At 47.7% G+C, this 18178-nt stretch overlaps 2 protein-coding genes across 2 annotated transcripts; both read right to left on the bottom strand.

Annotated features, from left to right (window-relative positions):
• Positions 1-499: 499 nt before the first annotated feature.
• On the bottom strand, positions 500-16307 carry COX6B1 (cytochrome c oxidase subunit 6B1). Its single transcript, XM_077260130.1, has 4 exons — positions 16119-16307; positions 14349-14465; positions 1406-1506; positions 500-741 (listed from the first exon to the last, which is right to left on the bottom strand). The coding sequence occupies exons 2-4, from the start codon at positions 14455-14457 to the stop codon at positions 688-690; spliced, it is 264 nt and encodes an 87-aa protein (XP_077116245.1). The 5' UTR covers positions 14458-14465; positions 16119-16307; the 3' UTR covers positions 500-687.
• Positions 7538-11208, bottom strand: LOC143770482 (uncharacterized). Its single transcript, XM_077260129.1, has 2 exons — positions 10432-11208; positions 7538-10345 (listed from the first exon to the last, which is right to left on the bottom strand). Exons 1-2 carry the CDS (start codon positions 10552-10554, stop codon positions 9116-9118), a joined length of 1353 nt encoding a protein of 450 aa, XP_077116244.1. The 5' UTR covers positions 10555-11208; the 3' UTR covers positions 7538-9115.
• Positions 16308-18178: the final 1871 nt, after the last annotated feature.

Raw genomic sequence — 18178 nt, 5'->3', positions numbered from 1 at the left:
ACTGTCCCAGCAGACACCTCTGCTGAACTGCCAACAGGACAGGAGACGCTTCTAACATCACAGCACAGAGGTGGATACAGGACGACTTATCTTGCAGCTCAGGTTGGTAGGTGCAGGGGTCTCTGGTTCTCGCTCCCCCTCAGAGGAGCCGTGCAGGAGGACAGGAGCACTGACCAAGGAGTGCTTCTATCACTTTGATGGGGGAAGGGTCAGTGTTCTCATCCTTCACTGCACCCTCCTTTTTCAACCCCGGGCCTCTATCAAAGTCTGTGGTGATATCAGTCACATGATGTCCCTAAAGGTCCTTAACCATGTATCTACATCAGAAGCTTCACTGATAATGGCACTAGCAGCAAGTCTCCTGCTGTAGACGCTGGGGGCCACCACGGGAGTAGGTGCCCTAGGCAGATGCCTAGTCTCCCTGCCCTAATGCAGGCCCCGAGTACACAAGCAGTGAGGTCCAGGCCACCACAATTACATAGAGCCAGAAGTCAGCAAACACAGTGATACTCCTAAGACTTTTATTTTTTGGACATAGAAATAAATGTACTAGCCGCTCTCCAACGTAGAGCAGCACAGGGTCGCGGGATTCACGTGGACGATTTCCAGCCGACGGGTCGGGATTCAGGTGAAGGCGACTCCGGATTAGTGGAATAAAGAAGAGTCCAATTCACACCAGATGCAGCTTTAGATCTTTCCAGGGTAGGTGCCCGCTTCTCTCTGCTCGTCCCACTTCTCCACCTATAGCACAAAAGACATGAGCGACGCTTGCAGGACGGACAGAAGGCGGAATTTACCAAGACGGCCGCCCCGGAGCAGAGAGTTAGCTGTAGCGTACGACTGCCATCCATTGTGCGGCCCTTTATACTAAGCCCAGCCATTCCCCTATGGTTAATATATCGGGTATTATCCAGCACCCTCAGTTAGGGAGAGGCACTGCAGATGAGGACTTGCACACACATGATGACAGCTTATGCCAGGAGAATGGCCGTGCGCGCCACCATTGTGCAGGGAAGAAGTGGCATGGAAGGAGTTAAGGACCATGACGTTAACTGGATCCACCCGGCCACCTCTAGAAGCGCAGGGGTGGCCACTGAACCTGGCAACAAGCTTTAACGTCTGCAATTAAAAATTACATTGCTCCTAGATTATTAATACAAGTTTTTTTTTTTTTTTTTAACTAACACCTTGGAGATTCACCCATTAATGACGAGAAGACCCCTTGGGCTCACGGTAAGTGGCCAATGACAGCGCCTCCCACCGCATAAGTGAGGTACTGCTTAACCATGCTAGGCAACGACGGCCCAAGACGATGCAGACAGTGTGTGCCGTGTGCGGCCCCCCCCATCAGCCGGTCACTGGACATGCAGGAAATGCTGCCCGACCCCATACAAGCGTCACCTACCCAGGAATTGGGGCACATGGAGCTGTAGACGCGGTGGTACCATTCACATGGGTAGGGGTCCTTCCCTTTCGCGTTCAGAGACTTCTGGCATCGATGATAATCTGAGAAGAAACGAGCAGATAAGAGGCATCATCCCGAGTCATCATCCACACAAACCTCAACACTCCACAGTCACATGATCTCCCTCAGCCAATAGGCAGCTCCCGATTCCAGGTGTGTGTCATGTGACCCTTACTGAAGCTGCTGACAGGACGGGATCGGTCATGTGATTTCCGCTGTAACTTGCAATTTTTTTGATATGCGGTTCAGGCAGTAAATCAATGAACGCTGCAGATTTCACCCCCGGATAATCGTAAAGTCAGCAATCCTTTCCAGTTTGATGCCAACATTTATGGTGACTGAACCTAGAGCTGAGCACACAGCTGTCAGGGTATGCTGGGAGTTGTAGTCTTACCAGAGCTGGAGATACATGTAAACATATAACATGCAATTCTGAGCTGAGAACATTCTGAGATTTACTGCAAACAAGACAGAACTGGCTGCTGAGTGGCGGCCATAGTGTGAATGCAGAACTGCACGGACAGCAGGGGTTAATAAATTACTTTTATAGACGCCTGTAAGAGGCAGCAGCAAAATTCACAGAAAAATACCAGTCACAGGGAATAATGGGGCAAATTATACGTCAGCGATGAGGGGACATCATAGAAGACCAAGGATAAGATATGCAGTGTATGAACCCAGTGACTGCACCAGCAGAATAGAGAATGCAGCTCTGGGGTATAATAAAGGATGTAACTCAGGATCAGTAATGTAATGTATGTACACAGTGACTACACCAGCAGAATAGTGAGTGCAGCTCTGGGGTATAATACAGGATGTAACTCAGGTTCAGTAATGTAATGTACCGTATTTTCCGGCGTATAAGACGACTTTTTAACCCCTGAAAATCTTCTTAAAAGTCGGGGGTCGTCTTATACGCCGGGCATCGCCTTGCCGGGTGTATATGGTGGGTGGGGGGGGGAGTGGGCCTGATGACGACGAGGGGGCGTCTCACAGGAAAGTGAGTATCCCCCATTACCTCATTGTATCGCTGCAGCGTGGGGTCTCTGCTGGGAGCGGCGGCGGCTGTGCTGTGGGGCGGCGGCTCCTCTTCTTCAGTGTGGGGCCTCTGTGCTGCTGGGCGGCGGCTTATCTTCAGGCAGTCGGGGCTCCTCCGGTATCTCCTTAAAGCCCGGAGGCCCTGCCGGCAACTCCATCGGTGCAATGCAGTGGCCTCCGGGAACATGGCCGCTGCTCAGATTCAGATCTGAATCTGAGCATGCGCCGCCCCCAGCGGCCATTTTCCCGGAGGTCACCGCATAGCAGCAATGGAGCTGTCTCCGGGAAAATGGCCGCTGCTCAGATTTAGATCTCGTCTCCCGAGATCTCGGGACGAGATCTGAATCTGAGCAGCGGCCATGTTCCCGGAGGCCACTGCATTGCACCGATGGAGTTGCCGGCAGGGCCTCCGGGCTTTAACCCCTTCATGACCCAGCCTATTTTGGCCTTCATGACCTTGCCATTTTTTGCAATTCTGACCAGTGTCCCTTTATGAGGTAATAACTCAGGAACGCTTCAACGGATCCTTGCGGTTCTGAGATTGTTTTTTTGTGACATATTGGGCTTCATGTTAGTGGTAAATTTAGGTCGATAATTTCTGAGTTTATTTGTGAAAAAAAACGGAAATTTGGCGAAAATTTCGCAATTTTCACATTTTGAATTTTTATTCTGTTAAACCAGAGAGTTATGTGACACAAAATAGTTAATAAATAACATTTCCCACATGTCTACTTTACATCAGCACAATTTTGGAAAGAAATTTTTTTTTTTGCTAGGAAGTTATAAGGGTTAAAATTTGACCAGTGATCTCATTTTTACAACAAAATTTACAAAACCATTTTTTTTAGGGACCACCTCACATTTGAAGTCATTTTGAGGGTTCTATATGGCTGAAAATACCCAAAAGTGACACCATTCTAAAAACTGCACCCCTCAAGGTGCTCAAAACCACATTCAAGAAGTTTATTAACCCTTCAGGTGTTTCACAACAGCAGAAGCAACATGGAAGGAAAAAGTGAACATTTAACTTTTTAGTCACAAAAATGATCTTTTAGCAACAATTTTTTTATTTTCCCAAGGGTAAAAGGAGAAACTGGACCACAAAAGTTGTTGTCCAATTTGTCCTGAGTACGTTGATACCTCATATGTGGGGGTAAACCACTGTTTGTGGGCACGGCAGGGCTCGGAAGCGAAGGAGCGCCGTTTGACTTTTTCAATGAAAAATTGGCTCCAATCTTTAGCGGACACCATGTCGCGTTTGGAGAGCCCCCGTGTGCCTAAACATTGGAGCTCCCCCACAAGTGACCCCATTTTGGAAACTAGACGCCCCAAGGAACTTATCTAGATGCATAGTGAGCACTTTAATCCCCCAGGTGCTTCACAAATTGATCCGTAAAAATGAAAAAGTACTTTTTTTTCACAAAAAATTTTTTTAGCCTCAATTTTTTCATTTTCACATGGGCAACAGGATAAAATGGATCCTAAAATTTGTTGGGCAATTTCTCCTGAGTACGCCGATACCTCATATGTGGGGGTAAACCACTGTTTGGGTGCACGGCAAGGCTCGGAAGGGAAGGCGTGCCATTTGACTTTTTGAATGAAAAATTATCTCCATCGTTAGCGGACACCATGTCGCGTTTGGAGAGACCCTGTGTGCCTAAACATTGAAGCTCCCCCACATGTGACCCCATTTTGGAAACTAGACCCCCCAAGGAACTAATCTAGATGTATAGTGAGCACTTAAAACCCCCAGGTGCTTCACAGAAGTTTATAACGCAGAGCCATGAAAATAAAAAAATATTTTTCTTTCCTCAAAAATGATTTTTAGCCTGGAGTTTTTTATTTTCCCAAGGATAATAGGAGAAATTGGACCCCAAATGTTGTTGTCCAGTTTGTCCTGAGTACGATGATACCCCATATGTGGGGGTAAACCACTGTTTGGGCGCACGGCAGGGCTCGGAAGGGAAGGCACGCCATTTGGCTTTTTGAATGGAAAATTAGCTCCAATCATTAGCGGACACCATGTCGCGTTTGGAGAGCCCCTGTGTGCCTAAACATTGGAGCTCCCACACAAGTGACCCCATTTTGGAAACTAGACCTCCCAAGGAACTAATCTAGATGTGTGGTGAGCACTTTGAACCCTCAAGTGCTTCACAGAAGTTTATAACGCAGAGCCATGAAAATATAAAATTATTTTTCTTTCCTCAAAAATGATTTTTTAACCCACAATTTTTTATTTTCCCAAGGGTAACAGGAGAAATTGGACCCCAAAAGTTGTTGTGCAGTTTCTCCTGAGTACGCTGATACCCCATATGTGGGGGTAAACCACTGTTTTGGCACACGTCGGGGAGCGGAAGGGAAGTAGTGACGTTTTGAAATGCAGACTTTAATGGAATGCTCTGCGGGCGTCACGTTGCGTTTGCAGAGCCCCTGATGTGCCTAAACAGTAGGAACTCCCCACAATTGACCCCACTTTGGAAACTAGACCCCCCAAGGGAACTTATCTAGATGTGTGGTGAGCACTTTGAACCCCCAAGTGCTTCACAGAAGTTTATAACGCAGAGACGTGAAAATAAAAAATGTGTTTTCTTTCCTCAAAAATATTTTTTTAGCCCAGAATTTTTTAATTTTCCCAAGGGTAACAGGAAAAATTTGACCCCAAAAGTTGTTGTCCAGTTTCTCCTGAGTACGCTGATACCCCATATGTGGGGGTAAACCACTGTTTGGGCACATGGCGGGGCTCGGAAGGGAAGTAGTGACGATTTGGAATGCAGACTTTGATGGAATGGTCTGCGGGAATCATGTTATGTTTGCAGAGCCCCTGATGTGCCTAAACAGTAGAAACCCCCCACAAGTGACCCCATTTTGGAAACTAGACCCCCCAAGGAACTTATCTAGATGTGTGGTGAGCACGTTCAACCCCCAAGTGCTTCACAGAAGTTTACAACGCAGAGCCGTGAAAATAAAAAATCATTTTTCTTTCCTCAAAAAAGATGTTTTAGCAAGCAATTGTTTATTTTCACAAGGGTAACAGGAGAAATTGGACCCCAATATTTGTTGCCCAGTTTGTTGTGAGTACGCTGGTACCCCATATGTGGTGGTAAACCACTGTTTGGGCGCACGTCAGGGCTCGGAAGGGAAGTAGTGACATTTGAAATGCAGACTTTGATGGAATGGTCTGCGGGCGTCACGTTGCATTTGCAGAGCCCCTGATGTGCCTAAACAGTAGAAACACCCCACAAGTGACCCCATTTTGGAAACTAGACCCCAAAAGGATCTTATCTAGATGCGTGGTGAGCACTTTCAACCCCCAAGTGTTTCACATAAGTTTATAACGTAGAGCCGTGAAAATAAATAGCCGGATTACTTACGGTAATGCTCTTTTAATGAGTCCATGACAGCACCCACTGGAGAGATAGGGATCCGCCCCAAGGAACAGGAAACCTACAGAGACATAAAAGGGGGCGGTCCCCCTCTCCTCCTCAGTTTAATTTCAGAGTACCCGGAGGACCGCCAGTGTTAGTCAATCATCACCATGTATCATCAGAATATAAACTTCATAGAAGTAATTACATTGGCTTTTATTAGGGAGGGATGTGACTGGGTGCTGTCATGGACTCATTAAAAGAGCATTACCGTAAGTAATCCGGCTATTTACCCTTCGCCATGACAGCACCCACTGGAGAGATTTCCAGAGACCAACACCTAGGGGGGGACCACCGTGCTGAGGATAGTCCTGCCAAAGTGTAGGTCAGAGTCAGAAGACAGGTCGAGCCTGTAGTGATTATAGAAAGTGGAAGGAGCCAACCAAGTTGCAGCCTTACATATATCTTCGATTGGCACGTTCCCTTTTTCGGCCCAGGAAGAAGCCATGGCTCTGGTGGAATGTGCCTTGATGCCCTCCGGAGGTTCTTCGTTTTTCATGGAATAGGCCAACCGGATAGCGTCTCTTATCCACCTGGATAATGTTGCTCTTGTGACTCCATATCCTTTCTTTTTGCCCTGGAAGGATATGAACAGAGCCCTACTCTGCCTCCAACTACTAGTTTTCTCAATATATTGCAAAACTACTCTCCTGACGTCTAGAGTATGGAATTTTTGTTCTTCAGGAGTAGAGGGATCTTTAAAGAAAGTAGGAAGATGTATCTCCTGTGACCTGTGGAACTTCCCTGCTACCTTAGGAAGGTATAGGGGGTCCGGTTTTAAGATTAGTCTGTCATGAAATGTGAGAAGGTAAGGTTGATCTATCGACAAGGCCTGAATGTCGCTGACTCTTCTAGCCGATGTTAAGGCTACTAAGAAGGCTGTTTTTAACGACAAGTGTTTTAAAGATGCTGGGTCTATAGGCTCAAATGGGGATTCTGTTAGAGAGTCTAAGACTAGATTTAGATCCCACGGAGCTACTCTAGGTATGTGGACAGGAGTAACTCGTTCACAGGCCGTGATGAAGCGGGATACCCATTTATTACCAGCAATATTATGGCCATAGAGGGCACCCAGAGCGGACACCTGGACCTTTAGTGTGTTAACTGACAGACCTAACTCTTTCCCTTTCTGTAGAAATTCTAGTATAGATTTTATTGGGACTTCAGAGGGGTTTGAACTAGTATGGAACTGAAGAAACTTCTTCCATACTTTGGTGTAAATTTTTGTGGTAGATGGTTTCCTGCTAAGCAGGAGTGTATCAATTAGGCCTTTTGAAAACCCCCTGGAATTTAATATCTGCCTTTCAAATTCCAGGCCGTCAGGTGGAGGCTGTCCACCTGAGGGTGGAAGAAAGGTCCCTGGGAGAGAAGGTTTGGGATTGAGGGAAGGACCCAAGGATCCGTCACCGACATCGACCGCAGGCACGAGAACCATGGTCTCTTGGGCCAGAATGGCGCTATTAGTATTATCCTGGCCTGCTCTTCCCTGATTTTCTGTATTACTTGTGGAAGCAGAATTATCGGAGGGAAAGCATACGCCAGCTTGAATTGCCAGGGTGTTTGAAGAGCATCTAGAATGTCCGGGTGATCTGCACGGGACCGAGAGGCGAATTTCTGGACTTGTTTGTTTTGTTTTGTAGCGAACAGGTCTATTTGGGGTTTGCCCCATAACAATGTTATCTTGTGGAAAATGTGAGGATTGAGACACCATTCTCCTTGATGAAGAGTGTGTCGACTTAGGAAGTCCGCTTGTTGATTGTCCTCTCCTTTGATGTGGACTGCCGAGAGGGACAACAGATGCTTTTCGGCCAGGATTCAGGTACTGTTTGCGGAAGACATTAGAGCGTCTGATCTTGTGCCGCCTTGTTTGTTTAAATACGCCACTGTCGTAGTGTTGTCTGAACAGATTCGGACGTGGCTTCCTCGTAGCTGTGGGAGAAATTGACGCAGTGCATAGTTTACCGCATTCAATTCTTTTAGGTTTGATGAATATAAATCCTCATTCTTATCCCAGGTTCCCTGGCAGAATCTATCTCCCATGTGTGCGCCCCACCCGTGGGGACTAGCGTCCGTAGTTATCGTGTGGGATGGTGATATTACCCAAGGGACACCCCCCGCTAGGTTGTCTTTATTTAGCCACCATTCTAAGGAGGATAAGACTTTCTCGGATAAAGTTATTTTCGATTCAAGGTGCCCCAGAAATTTTCTCTGTTCCCGAAGTATCTGATGTTGTAATGTTCGGGTATGAAGTTGTGCCCACTGAACGGCTGGAGTACAGGAGGAGAGGGATCCTAGCAAGGACATTCCTGCTCTCAGGGACATTTGAGGTTTGTGAATGGCCGCCACAACTTTACCCTCTATAAGAGATATTTTTTCTTGGGGAAGTAGACATTTTTGCTTTATGGAATCTAGACTAAATCCCAAAAATGTCTGAAGAGAAAGTGGGGTGAGTCTGGATTTTTTATAGTTGACGATCCAGCCCAGGCTTTCTAAGGACGAGACAGTGTCAGCTAATCGTTCCGCACACTGAAGGGATGAGTTTCCTACAACTAAAAAATCATCTAAGTAGGGAATGATTAATGTGTCTCTCTGGCGAAGGTAGGCCATTACTTCTAACATTACCTTCGTGAAGATCCTGGGTGCCGTGGAGAGACCGAAGGGCATGGCTGTATACTGGAAATGATGAATCTCCCCCTCAAGAGTTACTGCCACTCTTAAGTATTTTTGATACCTACTATGGATAGGGAGATGGTAGTAGGCATCTTTTAAATCAATGCCGCCCATTCTACAATTTGGAAAAAGGAGCTTAATGGCCGATCTAATAGACTCCATTTTAAACGTATAATTTTTAATAAACGTATTGAGTTTTTTAAGATTTATAATTGTTCGAAATGAACCATCGGGTTTAGGGATTAAAAATAACGGAGAGTAGAACCCTTTACCCTCTTGTCCCTTTGGCACCCTAACTAAAACATTTTTAACTATAAGACTTCTAATTTCCAGTTCAAGGGCCTTCTGTTGCACTGGTGAGGAAAGGGCTGTTAAAATAAAGGAATCATGGGGAATTTGGAGGAATTCTATTTTCATTCCTTCCTTAATAATATTTAGCACCCAGGAACTTGACGTGATTTTTCGCCATTGGGGAAAGAAAAATTTTAACCTGCCCCCTACTGGGGTGTCTGGTGTTTCAGAATTTGTTGTCTCTACGGAAGGGGGGGCCTTTGAACATAGTGCCACCCTGTTTTCCCTCTCTTGTGGCCCATCGTGACGATCTTTCATTTTGTGTTCTTTTCCCGAACGGCCTCTTCCTAAAGGTCTTCCTATAGAAAGGAATTGAGGGGTCAGGGAAGGCTTTTTTCCTCTCTTTTGCTTTTTTGAGGATCTCGTCTAATGCTTTCCCAAACAAAAACTCACCCTCACACGGAATAGCGCAGATCTTAGCCTTTGACTGCGTATCCCCCTTCCAGCTCTTCATCCATAACGCACGTCTGGCATTATTAATCAGACCGGCTGACCTTGCTGCAAGGCGAAGAGAGTCAGCTGAAGCATCGGCCATGAATGCTGCTGCACCTCTAATTAGTGGTATCGCATCCCGCAATTTTTGTCTGGAGACCCCCTGTTCGATTTGTTGATCCAGCTGATCAATCCACACAAGCATGGATCTAGCTGTGCACGTGCTGGCAATTGATGGCTTAAATATGCCCGTGGAAGCCTCCCATGATCGTTTCAGTGACGATTCTGCCTTCCGATCTAAAGGATCAGAAAGTAGGCCCGCATCCTCGACTGGTAGGGCTGACTGTTTTGAGGTGGAGGCGACTGCAGCGTCCACCTTAGGGATTTTAGTCCATGAAATTAACTCCTCATCATTAAAGGGGTACTTCCTTTTGGAGGCTGACGGGAGAAAACCTCTCTGGTCCTGTTTCTCCCACTCCCTCTTTATCAGAGCCTTAACCGCAGGAATTACTGGGAATGCTCTTCTCTTCCTCTCCGCCAACCCTGCAAACATGATGTCTTGTGCAGTTTGGTCGTCTTTTGTATCCTCACAACCTATAGTATTCCTGATGGACTTTACTAGGTTGTCCACCCCATCAAGAGGAAAACAAGCTCGACCCTCAATGTCGGAATGTGTTGAGGAAGAGGATGACGCCTGCGAGGAGTCTGAGTGGATAACGCCTTCCTCCTCGGACTCAGAGCTGGATATAGCCTTTTCTTTCCCGGATTTTTTAGGGGGGGTACTGGCTTGTGAGATGGCCTGTAATTCCTCTCTAATTATGGCCCGTATATCTGTGACCGACATAGATGGACTCTGCATTGTTTCCGCCATACACTGATTGCAGAGTTTTTTGGGGTGGGAATCTGGGAGAGGCTCGTCACATAACGCACATTGCTTGTGCTTAGATTTCTGTCTCTTTTTGGCCTGGGAGAAGAAGACATTTGTGGAAAAGGGTGTCAGCTTTATAGGCAGAGGGGAAATCACACTCACCCAGTGAAGCTGTACGGTACCGAAATAGGAGGCTGCGACTTTCTGGATCTTGAATCCTTGGTCTCACTCCTGTGGCTGGCATCTGAGGACCTTCTGCTGGCTGGCTCACCTGCTGGGTCCACAGTCTTGCCTGGGGACGACATGTTGCATCGCCTGTGCGTTTGCAACTTCCCCTTTTTATAGGCCAGGATCCGGTCAGTAAACTTTTTTTTTTTTTTTTTTACTCTGCAGCGGTGCACTGCGCATGCGCGAAACCGCGCTTTTCCCTCCACCGCTGTGTGAGTGACCCGGAAGTGCTCCTCTACTTCCGGGTCATTCTGGGGATTCTTACACCGCTCCACGCATGTGCGGCCGCCATTATCCCGGCCTGCGCTATGGAGCGGTGTACCGGCTGCCGCTGCAGCTGTGCCGCAGATCCCGGACCCTTTTACCTGGTGGTCCGCGTCTGGAGCCTGTTCAAGCCGCACCTCTGCAGCGCTGCTCCTGTGGAATCGGCGTCATCTCTCCCGGACTCAGCCATCCCACATGCCGGCCAGACGAGGGGGGAGCCGTCTAACGGAATCTCCCCCGACGCTGCATCTGGACTGCATCCCCTGCCGTTCGCGCAGAAACCGCACAGGCGGATGCTCCTAGCCCAGGTATGATTTCTGTAGTCTTCAGAGATCCTGTCCCCTGGGAACAGGAAACCTAAACTGAGGAGGAGAGGGGGACCGCCCCCTTTTATGTCTCTGTAGGTTTCCTGTTCCTTGGGGCGGATCCCTATCTCTCCAGTGGGTGCTGTCATGGCGAAGGGTAAAAAATAATTGTTCTTTCCTCAAAATTATGTTTTAGCAAGTATTTTTTTATTTTTGCAAGGGTAACAGGAGAAATTGGACCCCAATAGTTGTTGCCCAGTTTGTCCTGAGTACGCTGGTATCCCATATGTGGGGGTAAACCACTGTTTGGGCGCACGTCGGGGCTTGGAAGGGAGGGCGCACCATTTGACTTTTTGAACGCAAGATTGGCTGGAGTCATTGGTGGCGCCATGTTGCGTTTGGAGACCCCTGATGTGCCTAAACAGTGGAAACCCCTCAATTCTAGCTTCAACACTAACCCCAACACACCCCTAACCCTAATCCCAAATGTAGCCATAACCCTAATCACAACCCTAACCCCAACACACCCGTAACCCTAAATCCAACCCTAATCCTAACCCTAATCCCAACCCTACCCACAACTGTAACCCCAACACAACCCTAACCCTATCCTTAACCCTAACCACAAGCCTAATCTTAACCCTATTTCCAACCCTAGCCCTAATTCCAACCCTAAGGGTACCGTCTCACATAACGATTTACCAACGATCACGACCAGCGATACGACCTGGCCGTGATCGTTGGAAAGTCATTGTGTGGTCGCTGGGGAGCTGTCACACAGACCGCTCTCCAGCGACCAACGATGCCAAGGTCCCGGGTAACCAGGGTAAACATCGGGTTACTAAGCGCAGGGCCGCGCTTAGTAACCCGATGTTTACCGTGGTTACCAGCGTAAAAGTAAAAAAAAAAAAAACGTACATACTCACATTTTGGTGTCCTTCAGGTCCCTTGCCGTCTGCTTCCCGCTCTGACTGAGTGCCGCCGTACAGTGAGAGCAGAGCGCAGCGGTGACGTCACTGCTGTGCTCTCACTTTCCGGCCGGCAGACAGTCAGAGCGGGAAGCAGACGGCAAGGGACCTGAAGGACACCGAAATGTGAGTATGTACGTTTTTGTTTGTTTTTTTACTTTTACGCTGGTAACCACGGTAAACATCGAGTTACTAAGCGCGGCCCTGCGCTTAGTAACCCGATGTTTACCCTGGTTACAAGTGAACGCATCGCTGGATAGCTGTCACACACAACGATCCAGCGATGACAGCGGGAGATCCAGCGACGAAAGAAAGTTCCAAACGATCTGCTACGACGTACGATTCTCAGCAGGGTCCCTGATCGCTGCTGCGTGTCAGACACAGCGATATCGTATGGATATCCCTGGAACGTCACAGATCGTACCGTCGTAGCGATCAAAGTGCCACTGTGAGACGGTACCCTAACTCTAATTCCAACCCTAACCCTAAGGCTATGTGCCCACTTTGCGGATTCGTGTGAGATTTTTCCGCACCATTTTTGAAAAATCCGCAGGTAAAAGGCACTGCGTTTTACCTACGGATTTACAGCGGATTTCCAGTGTTTTTTTGTGCGGATTTCACCTGCGGATTCCTATTGAGGAACAGGTGTAAAACGCTGCGGAATCCGCACAAAATTGACATGCTGCGGAAAATACACAGCGTTTCCGCACGGTATTTTCCGCACCATGGGCACAGCAGATTTGGTTTTCCATAGGTGTACATGGTACTGTAAACCTGATGGAAAACTGCTACGAATTCGCAGCGGCCAATCCGCTGCGGATCCGCGGCCAATCCGCTGCGGATCCGCGGCAATCCGCTGCGGATTCGCAGCCAAATCCGCACTGTGTGCACATGCCCTAACCCTACCCCTAACCCTAACCCTACCCCTAATTCTAACCCTAACCCTAGTTCTAACCCTAACCCTAGCAGAAAAAAAAAAATATATTTTATTTATTTTTATTATTGTCCCTATGGGGGTGATAAAGGGGGGTCATTTACTTTTTTTTCATTTTGATCACTGCGATAGGCTATATCGCAGTGATCAAAATACTTCTGAAATGAATCTGCCAGCCAGCAGACTCTGCGGGCGCAGTGCGCATGCGCCCGCCATATTGGAAGATGGCGGCGCCCATGGAGAAGCCGGACGGACATCGGGAGGCCCGGTAAGTATGAAGGGGGGGTGATCGGATCACGGGGGGGGGGGGACCGGAGCACAGGGGGGGGGGACCGGAGCACAGGGAGGGGGCACCGGAGCACGGAGGAGCGGACAGAACGAATTAGGGGGGCGGACCGCGCACCGGAGCACTGGGGGGGCGATCGGTGGGGTGGGGTGGGGGCAGATTAGGTTTTCCAGCCATGGCCGATGATATTGCAGCATCGGCCATGGCTGGATTGTAATATTTCACCGTTTTTTTGGGTGAAATATTACAAATCGCTCTGATTGGCTGTTGAAAGTGAAACTGCCAATCAGAGCGATCGTAGCCACGGGGGGGTGAAGCCACCCCCCCTGGGCTGAAGCACCACTCCCCCTGTCTCTGCAGATCGGGTGAAATCGGAGTTAACCCCTTCACCCGATCTGCAGGGATGCGATCATTCTGTGACACAGCATATGCGTCACAGGTCGGGAAGGCACCGACTTTCATGACGCATACGCTGTGTCACAGGTCGGGAAGGGGTTAAGGAGATACCGGAGGAGCCCCGACTGCCTGAAGATAAGCCGCCGCCCAGCAGCACAGAGGCCCCACACTGAAGAAGAGGAGCCGCCGCCCCACAGCACCCACGCGGCACAATGAGGAGCAGCAGCCGCCGCTCCCAGCAGAGACCCCACGCTGCAGCGATACAATGAGGTAATGGGGGATACTCACTTTCCTGTGAGACGCCCCCTCGTCGTCATCAGGCCCACTCCCCCCCCCCCCCCCCCCCAAAAGGCACAAAAGTCACCGGCCCTATAAGACGACACGGTTTATAAGAAGACCCCCGACTTTTAAGAAGATTTTACATTTTAACTGGAAAAGTTGGGGGGTCGTCTTATACGCCCAGTCGTCTTATACGCCGGAAAATACGGTATGTACACAGTGACTGCACCGGCAGAATAGTGAGTGCAGCTCTGGAGTATAATACAGGATGCAACTCAGGATCAGTAATGTAATATATGTACACAGTGACTGCACCAGCAGAATAGTGAGTGCAGCTCTGGAGTATAACACAGGATGTAACTCAGGATCAGTAATGTATGTACAGGTGACTTAATTGGGTTATAGAGATCAATTCTATATATGTCAGCACTTTTCTTACCCAGATAGTTCTGGACACAATGTTTGGTCTGGTTTTGATTTGGAAAGCGGGCGTCGAATGGAGCAGTTTTGTAGTTCTCAATCTTGGTACGAATGGCGTCGTCTGCCATTTTGCTTGCTGGAAGCAAGAACAGAAGAGGAAAGATATTATATTCATGCAGGATTCAGAATCAGTCTTGCACTAATATATATTTTACACACACAATACTTTGAGAAAAAATATGCAACAATTATTCTTAATATGGGTAGCTCAATTTTATAACCAACTTTAAACCACCAGACGTAATTAACCAACAATCAATTTGTCATTTATCTATAGGATCCACCAGTCGAAACCCATCGATCACGAGGAGAATATTCATTTTCGTGCTTTGCTTTCTTTTCCCCTCCTTCTCCATTCAGGAGCCATAAATTATATTTAAAAAAATAAATAAATAAAAATAAAAAAGATTTCCAAATGCAATTGAACAGTTACCACAATAAGAAATGTCTCCATCTTTTTCCGATATTACTGTGACAAAAAACTGGCAGTGCAATTCTCAATGTTGATAGCATTATGGTGATTCTAACTTTTTTTTTTTTTTTAATCAGAAGTGGCAATAAAAAAAAATAAAAATAAAGATTATTTTATTACAAAGTTGTGTTTTATTTTCCTGTCCCAGGAGATTTGGAAATGTTTTTTGTGTGTGATGAGTTGCTTTAATTGCCACTATTTTGGTGAACAGGTCACATTTCGATCACTTACTGTATTTTTTAACCACACATTCGTCACATGAAAATCTGTAATTTTAGAGCAATTTTTTTACAACGCTTACAGTATAGGTAACATAGTTTTATCATTTCAAATATCGGACAAATCCATTTTAATAAGTTTAGTTTCATAATTTTTTTTTTTTAGACGGAAAAAGGGGATATTTTAATTTTTTTTTTGGCAAAAAGATCTACCGGTAAACATCTTTCTTTGTTGGTCGTATGTTCAAGATTACTGCAGGGATTAAGTATTGCAGTAGATCTAAGGAGTCACCATCTCCTTCAGAGCGCAGGCTGTGGGCAGCTGTCACACTCGGGCGTGGGGCTGCCCCCATACATACACCGGTCAGTATAGTGTGTATGAGGCCCTTAGAGAGGCCTGTGGATAAACAAACTTGGCCGATTTTCACCGCACCTCTTTATGATGGTCCGACCCCCGAGACCCTCACTGACTGGTAGGATGCGGCACTACTAGCTCAATTAGTCGGTGCGGACTCCACTCACAACATTCATTATGGGGCTGCCCTCACATTTTCCAGCAGCTCCATAGGGAATGAATGGAGTGCCACACACTGACCAGGGGGCACAACGTTGCACCATGCCAGCCAGAAAGCACTGCGGCACACCAACCAGCGGGCAAAACATGGAGCAACGTCCGCCCAGCAGGCGCAACGTCCGCCCAGCAGGCGCAACGTCCGCCCAGCAGGCGCAACGTCCGCCCAGCAGGCGCAACGTCCGCCCAGCAGGCGCAACGTCGACCCATACCGACAAAAACAAAGAAAAGTCTGCTGCAAAAAAAATAAAAAATCTAACAGTCACCATTGACAAAGTTATTAATGAAGGGTTAAAGAGGTGGCCCACTGTGAGGAGACAACTGCACACTCCGCACATGTCACCTTGTATCTCCCACCTCAGTAAACGACCCCTTAATGTGAGGCTTCACTTCAGAGTTGCCCTCAATCCCCCATATAAGCACGAGCAGCCCGTCGCCTCCCCTCCCGGCCCCAACACGGCCTCTCACCTCACAATCTCCGTCCACACCCGCTCAATGTCACAGCTCACCAGAAGCGGAAGTGCGGCTTTCTACCGGAAACACGTCACGCTTTCTGAGGGCACTAAAGAAGGGCATTGCAGAGTGCACGTCGGCAGCGCGGTGACGTCGGTGCGTGAGAGGAACGCAGTAAAACCACGTGAGCTGCGCTCCATACACTGAGTCGAGTGCACAAGGCGGGAAAAAAACAGCGAGCTGGCGATGTGATTGGCTGATGGGCTGTTGCTAGGGCGGATTGTCCAGCGCCATTTTGTCCGTAAAGAACGTCACATAGACACTGACAGGGAGGGACACCGGGAGGAGACAGTAATAACACGGGGCCAGCAGGGATAGTGTGCAACGGGGTGTATGGTGTGTCACGGTCACTGCGATATCTGCAACCTATATACCTACTACAGTACTGCTCCTAGGTACATGAATATACTATAGATGGTGGCCCGATTCTAACGCATCGGGTTTTCTAGAATATGTATAGTAGTATATCGCACAGCCCACGCAGTATATAACACAGCTCACGTAGTATATAACAGCCCACGTAGTTTATAGCACAGCCCACGTAGTGTATAACAGCCCATGTCGTGTATAGCACAGCCACATAGTATATAGCACAGCCCACGTAGTATATAACAGCCCACATAGTATATAGCACAGCCCACGTAGTATATGACCGCCCACGTAGTATATAACAGCCCACATAGTATATAGCACAGCCCACACAGTATATAACACTGCCCACATAGTATATAACAGCCCACGTAGTATATGACCGCCCACGTAGTATATAACAGCCCACGTAGTGTACAACAGCCCACGTAGTGTATAACAGCCCACGTATATAACAGCCCACGCAGTATATAGCACAGCCCACGTAGTATATAACAGCCCAAGTAGTATATAACACGATTAGAAGAAAACGGCTGCACTCACCAACCTTCTTATGCAGGTCACTTTATTCAGTCCATATTCATACCTCCCAACTTTTGAAGATGGGAAAGAGGGACAAAGCTTGCGGCGCGCTTTGCGCGCCGCGGCAAATTTTAGGCCACGCCTCTGACCACACCCATTCATAACTAGCCACACCCATATCCACGTCCCAATCACACCCATTTAGCACTGCTGATCACACTTTCATAAAGAATAATTATAAACAAAAAACTATGGCCACACAGTGCTCCATACTGTATAATGGCCACACATGATGCTCCATACTGTATAATAGCCCCACATGATGCTCCATACTGTATAATGGCCACACATGACGCTCCATACTATATAATGGCCACACATGATGCTCCATACTGTATAATGGCCACACATGATGCTCCATACTGTATAATGACCGCACATGATGCTCCATACTGTATAATGACTGCACATGATGCTCCATACTGTATAATTTTAAAAAAAGCAGTAAAGCCGCACCCTATAATTATATAGTCTCTATGGACATCGGGGCGCACGTCCTCACCAGGGGGTCCATCCCAGACAGAACAACCAAATCCAAATTGAAGAAAAGGACAGCGCCACACCGGATAGTGAAAAGCAGCTCACATATTTATTCTGCCTCCTGCGGCAACGTTTCGGTCCAAAGACCTTTGTCAAGCTTGACAAAGGTCTTTGGACTGAAACGTTGCCGCAGGAGGCAGAATAAATATGTGAGCTGCTTTTCACTATCCGGTGTGGCGCTGTCCTTTTCTTCAATTTGGATTTGGCCATACTGTATAATGACCGCACATGATGCTCCATACTGTATAATGACCGCACATGATGCTCCATACTGTATAATGGCCGCGCATGACACTTCGCACCGTATAATGGCCACACATAGCTACTCCTACACACGCGGCTGCGCTCCGTACACACACGCTCTACTCCATACACCTCGTACACACGCGGCTCCGCTTAGTACACCTCGTACACATTTAGCTCCGCTCCATACACCTCATACACACGACTCCGCTCCGTACACCTCATACACACGGCTCCGCTCTGTACACCTCATACACACGGCTCCGCTCCATGCACCACAC

Source organism: Ranitomeya variabilis, chromosome 4, assembly GCF_051348905.1.
Source record: "Ranitomeya variabilis isolate aRanVar5 chromosome 4, aRanVar5.hap1, whole genome shotgun sequence".
Taxonomy (NCBI): Eukaryota; Metazoa; Chordata; class Amphibia; order Anura; family Dendrobatidae; genus Ranitomeya; species Ranitomeya variabilis.
This window is presented reverse-complemented; position numbering and strand designations above follow the sequence as displayed.

Coding starts and splice junctions, on each gene's coding strand:
- COX6B1 (XM_077260130.1), bottom strand. CDS start 14,457: ATGGCAGACGACGCCATTCGTACCAAGATTGAGAACTACAAAACTGCT. Junction 1,507..14,348: donor TTGTGTCCAGAACTATCTGG/GTAAGAAAAGTG, acceptor GTTTCTTCTCAG/ATTATCATCGATGCCAGAAG. Junction 742..1,405: donor CCATGTGCCCCAATTCCTGG/GTAGGTGACGCT, acceptor TTTGTGCTATAG/GTGGAGAAGTGGGACGAGCA.
- LOC143770482 (XM_077260129.1), bottom strand. CDS start 10,554: ATGTCGTCCCCAGGCAAGACTGTGGACCCAGCAGGTGAGCCAGCCAGC. Junction 10,346..10,431: donor AGTCGCAGCCTCCTATTTCG/GTACCGTACAGC, acceptor TTCTTCTCCCAG/GCCAAAAAGAGACAGAAATC.